Raw genomic sequence first — 6,161 nt, 5'->3', positions numbered from 1 at the left:
GGTTTTATGTAACTCATTTTATAGAAAATATAAGTCAGTAATGAGTAACAGGCATGGAGCTCTCTAAATGTATCACTCACACCTTGGATTTTTAAAAACTTGAGGAAGTGTTCTATTGTTCACCAAAACAAACCACCCCGCCCTAAACTCACGCCATTGGTTGAGGGCTAACTCAAATACTTGGTCTTTCTGAGAGATTTTCCAGCAGAGCTCATTGTGTGATTGCAGGTCGTCAGGATGACAGCTCTAGTGCTCTGCGCGGTGTTATTGTGTCTGTCTGGATGCTTGAGCTCAACAGAAGCTGCTACAGGACTAAACACAGGTAAGAACATACATGCTCTTTAACTTCAGTACCAGTCTGAAGAAATGCATTAATGCCTTACAATATATGACATCTCAGGACATTACAATTTAAACATACAGTACAGACATCCAGTGAAAGAGAAACTTTGTACATGTTTAAAGGTGCACTATGTAGTATTTTTGCAGTAAAATATCCAAAAACCACTAGGCCAGTGTTATATATTTTGTTCAGTTGAGTACCTACAATATCCCAAATGTTTCCAACTATTTGTAAATTGTGAGAAAATTGCTATTTTAACTAAGGACCGGGACGTTTCAGCATAGCATTTGAGTGAGTCGCCTGTCAATGCCATGATATCTGCGTTACCCTCAGTTTTATTTGGCTGAAGCGCTTTTCTTTTAGCAGTGTGAACATGTCACAGCAGTGCTGAGCGAACGCACAGAGTAACGTCATTACATCATTTTAAACACACTTAAATGTATCTAATATGATACCTTATAATCATGACCGGAAAAAGCGGAAGTACAGGCACCCGGGGACTATATCCCGTCCTGTCATAATAAAAGTCCCGGTACTCACGAGCAGATCAGGTTACTCTAATCTGACTACTTTTTTTCCAGTAACGAGTAATCTAACGCGTTACTATTTCCAAACCAGTAATCAGATTAAAGTTACTTATCCAAGTCACTGTGAGTTACTATTTTAGTCATTTTCCTTAGTAAAAACCGACAGCTTATCAAAATTCTCAGCCCGAGTCTGGCTGGAGCCTGTGTTTTTTTTGTTTTGTTTTTTTTTTACATTGTTGCAGCCATTAAAATAGTTCAGTTTTGTTTTTAATGTCAAAGTAGTTATTTTTCGTTCCGTTTCTTTATCAACCTAATTTAGAAAAATGTTCAGAGCAATTTTTTGTTTGTTAAATTAAAGTTTATATAGGGAAGACAATTCAAGAGTTGGTTTGACAGACTAGGCTATTAAACATGCGGTTAACTCAGGTCGTCACTTAAAAAAATTAAAAATTTAATTTAACAAACAAAAAATTGCTCTAAACATTTTTCTAAATGAACTTAATAAAGAAACGAAACAAAATATAACTACTTTGACATTAAAAACAAAGTAGGCTAGTTATTATACCACCACAAAGGCATTTTTGAGCTGAGGCAGTCTGATAGATTAGCCTACTGCTCGCAACGGCGCTCAAAAAAAAAACGAAACGGGCTACACAATCTAAAGAAAAAAAAAGTACATGCAGGTTGTCTTATAGCCTACCTTAGACTTCAGCAAAATGAATATAAATCCGATCTTCAATTCCCGCGGTATAGCCTATGCTCATTTAACGGAGTTCACATCAAAGCAAAAGATTCCAGCATTTTATTCAGCAGCTCATTTCAAATTCAAAGATCGCAATATGAGACAGAGCGACCTAAGCACTGGTAAGATCATTAGTCTTATTAATTTATATTGAAGAGGATTGTGTTTTGTGTGACTTATTTTAAAGTTTCATTTACGGCCATTTGCGTTGGCTTGCTTTACTCATTTGCAGCGATGTTGCAGTAGCACCATCATATCTATCTGACTACAACATAACACACTCTCACACATTTATTTTTTAATTATTTGCCAGGAGTAAAATTTACACATATGGTTTAAACAACCAGATACATTTACATTTGTCCAGTTTAGTTTGAAATGCTTTCATGCACCTTCTGAATTGGTTTGTTTGAGTGATCGGAATTAAATACGTCTCGAAAGACTCTCGGAAGGCATTTAGGCCTACTCCTGATCATTTCGCACCCAAATAGATACCTGATCAGAGAAAATGAATGAAGGAACCAGTTGTAAAAAGGCCATAACTCTAGCAGCTGCACTGAAGAAACGGACTCTTAACCCTGCGCGAGCCATATCTTGACAGTGGCGCAAGCTATCATGGTCTCATGTTGTTTCCACCAGCACATCTCATTGTTTATTTTAATTATTAAAATAAATATAAAAAGAAGGAGAAGCCTAAAAAAAGGGGCGTAAAAAAGTCGGGGCCGTCAGGCTCGGGCATAAATGCAATAAAGTGTGTTGCCAAAAACGGTTGTCATTTCTATTTTGAGGCGGCAGGGGTGTTGTCGGCAACTGCTGAATGTAACTAATAAAGTAACTTGTAATCTAACTTAGTTACTTTTAAAATCAAGTAATCTGTAAAGTAACTAAGTTACTTTTTAAAGCAGTAATCAGTAATCAGATTACTTTTTCAAAGTAACTGTGGCAACACTGCTCACGAGCCGTGTGTTTGTATAACAAGCACTCCAGTGGCCGTGATCAGCTCCACAACACTCGGTCCTGCTCTGCTTTACACTACAGTAATGTTAACCGTTGGAATCTTCTTTGATCCATCCCTTGACCATGTGACTGAAACCCTGAGACATTCAAACTGACCAATCTGACCAAACTTCCCCCACTGTACTACAGGTGTGGCACCATTTGGCCTACAGGCCCTCAACATATCTTTGTCTTTAGGAATCCCAAACAGCCCCATTGATAAGAGAGGGGGGGGGGGTGGAACACAGTAAAACAAATGTCTTTGTTCAAAGTCAAATATCTTTGATTATTTTGGATTCTTTCAATATTATATTATATTATATTATATTATATTATATTATATTATATTATATTATATTATATTATATTATATTATATTATATTATATTATATTATATTACATTATATATTGTAAGGGTGGATCGCCTATAGTGGTTCTGACTTCAGGGTTGCCGAACGACTAAAGAAACGTTATCAGCAAGATGGTAGAAAACATAACTTCACCTCCAAGCCTAAACCTGAAATAACCCTACTACTTTCCATGTCTAATTTAACGAAAACAATCACCAAAAACTAAATTTCCAACTGTTTTTTTTTTATTTTTTTTATTATTATTATGTAATTTAATGCATTAAATGTAATGCGTCTTTATAGTAGCCTAAACTGTGGTTCAAGACGCCAGTTCACACTACATAATTAATTTAAATAAATTATATGATTAGTGATATTGCCTTGTCACTGTCACTGTTGCCTGTCATCATAAATAATTTTAATAAATCCATTAAATAATCATTAAGTTAGCCAATGTTTGCTATATCCTTAAAGGTGCCCTAGAATGAAAAAATTGTATTAACCATGGCATAGTTGAATAACAAGAGTTCAGAACATGGACATCACATACAGTGAGTCTCAAATGATTGCCCATTATTTCCTCCTTCATATATAAATCTTGTTTGTGAAAAACACCACAGAAAAACAGGCGATTCTCGACTTAACGCCAACTGGGACGCAATGTCTGGGGATCATTAATATTTACGTATATTAACATTTGTATACAGCAGCACATGCGTCACGCGGGGAAAGCGAAAATAGCAGATCATGGAAATAGATGTTATGTTCCAGGCTGTGCAGGGGACGGGGGGACTTTTCATACCCTTCCCACTGAACAAAACTGTCAACAGGCATGTTTATCTATAACTGGATACCACAACAGTTTAACTAAAAGTTGTTTGTTTGCTCTGCCCATTTCACCGCGGACAGTTTTTCTAACCTGGACAATACCAGGCTCGACTTAGCGACTGATACTGGAGAAGCGGCAATTCAAACTATATCCCTGCGAGCAGCAGGGGCGTTTCTAGGATTTTCATTTTAGGGGTGTTCAGCCCCCAGTGGCCTGTAGGCCTGTAGAAAAAAAATGGTAACACTTTAGTTTAGGGTCCGAATTGTGCTGTTAACTAATAGCTTACAAACATGCATACCCTTAGGATATATGCTGTTTATCACTTATACAGCAAATGTTAACACCTTTACTGCATGGCCATACTGTACATCCATTAATCATACCCAATAATGTAGGCAGTTTTATAATCACATAGATGAGATCCCAAATGTTTGGGGGGGGGATTCAGGGGCATGCTCCCCCGAGAAAATTTTGATTCCTATGATCTACATATGTGCCTTTTAAGATGTTCTGAAGGGCAAAAATTTTGATAACAATAGCTTGAAAACCATGTCACTGGGCATTAGATTATTTGTCTTTCGTAGTTTTTTCCATTTTTGTCAGTGAATAAAGTAAACGTATGGTTTACATATTAACATACTGATATTTATATGTTTTATGAATAATTTTCTTAGACACGTTAATTTACTGTTTATTAAAGTTTTAAGTTTATTTATTTATTTTTTACTGAATTTTACAAATAGAATTATATTAATTTACAACAAGCCTATATACACATTCATTATTAATCTTATTCCTAATCTGATGAAAATGGCTTAATATTTCTTATTTCTTTAATAAGGCCTACATTATGAATCACAGGCATATTTTCAGTTAAAAATGGCGACATAAGACAAAAGTTTATTCATTTGCCTAAATATTTTTTTTCTTTTGTTTAACATTTCTGATGTAAAGCAGCAGCTGTCAAACATGAATGTTTAGTTTAGCTGCTTATATTTATCTTATGGGTCCTGCACACTGTGCGATTATTTTTTATTTATTTATTTTTTTTTTTTTTAAATCCTTTGCGAATGTTCCTTGTCAGACTGTATGAACATGATCCCAGATGTAAGCTGTCACACTATAATATCTCAGTTGTCATTAATGTCAGACTGTACGATAGTTGAGGCGCGCTAAAACGGACGCACGCAAGAAAACTCATCCTTTGAGTTTTCAGCAATGAATGACGCGCTGAATGAATGAAATGCTGACTACAAAGAAATCTCAAGCTCTCGTTTTGGTCATAGTTTGTCTTGAAAAACCGAGTTATTTGACTGTTGTCATAGGAGAATTCAGACTGCAGGATTGTGTGGCAAGTCTTCTGACACTGCCAGAATTTCGTCTGTGGTAAAATTTGATCGCAGTTGTCATTAATCGGCTGCCGGTGAACATGTCAAACTAATGATCAAAGACGTCAGATTTTAGCCTAGGATCAGAGTCATCTTTTAGGATTTGCTAAATTTGTCTCAGACGGCCAAATCGGGGGCACAGATTATCAAGGGGGTAATCTAGCGCTCGGAAAGCGTTCCACCCATAGGGGCGGCCATTGCTAACCAAGCCATCACCTGCTGTTAGCATCCCATTGACTCCCATTCATTGTTGAGTCACTTTGACAGTGAATAACTTTACATCTGAGGCGTTTAAAGATTCCATTTGTCCATTGTTTATTTCTAAAGAAACACGACAATGCATAAAAGGCTCCATTACCTTGTATCTTACACTATCGCCCCACAGAAGCTGTTTTTGTAAAAATATGCTAACGATTGCTTCATAACCAACGCGACTCTGTCACACAGTTGAGAAATTACAGTATAGACCTGAGGAGAGGCTCGCAGGCAATCTTTTACTGTCTATGAGACAGTCGGGGGGACGTGGAGACATAAAGTCTGATAAAGTCAAGGAAGAAGAGTGGGGAGAAGCCCATAGTGAACCAAAAGCAACGGGACAAAACATTTAAACAACGTGATTCAGATTTCGCTTTCCACAACTACTAGAAGACCTACAACTGTCAAACAGGTTGCTCACGACACATCTACGTCGCCAAGCTCAGTCTAAGCCTGCGCAGTACGCTCAGCCATCAGGAAGTGAGTGCTTCTAATTGCCCTCACTTTCAGCCGTTGAAGTCTATGGGAACGCTCTGTCCATTTCTTTTACTGTCTATGGATAAAATTTGCGCTCAGCCTCAGCAGTTTCTGTGTGACCAAAAAGCCCGCCTACTATGATTTGATTGGTTTCATCAAATATTTTGACATTGACGAGTGGTGACAGACCAAAGACACTTAAATTTACACACACACACATACACACATACACACCTCTGCTTCTGACATGCGC

At 37.1% G+C, this 6,161-nt stretch overlaps 1 protein-coding gene across 1 annotated transcript in view; it reads left to right on the top strand.

The window, feature by feature from the left end:
• Window positions 1-222: 222 nt before the first annotated feature.
• The window catches only part of LOC137079510 (whey acidic protein-like), a 42,403-nt gene continuing 36,464 nt past the window's right edge, over window positions 223-6,161 (top strand). The window contains exon 1 of the mRNA XM_067447461.1: window positions 223-322. Coding sequence (XP_067303562.1) covers window positions 238-322 — 85 coding nt within the window. The 5' untranslated portion in view covers window positions 223-237. The remainder of the gene's footprint in view (window positions 323-6,161) is intronic.

The sequence above is a fragment of the Pseudorasbora parva genome, chromosome 6 (assembly GCF_024679245.1).
Source record: "Pseudorasbora parva isolate DD20220531a chromosome 6, ASM2467924v1, whole genome shotgun sequence".
In the NCBI taxonomy this organism is placed as follows: Eukaryota; Metazoa; Chordata; class Actinopteri; order Cypriniformes; family Gobionidae; genus Pseudorasbora; species Pseudorasbora parva.
The sequence above is the reverse complement of the archived record's forward strand: the minus strand, read 5'-3'. Positions and strand labels throughout refer to the sequence as shown.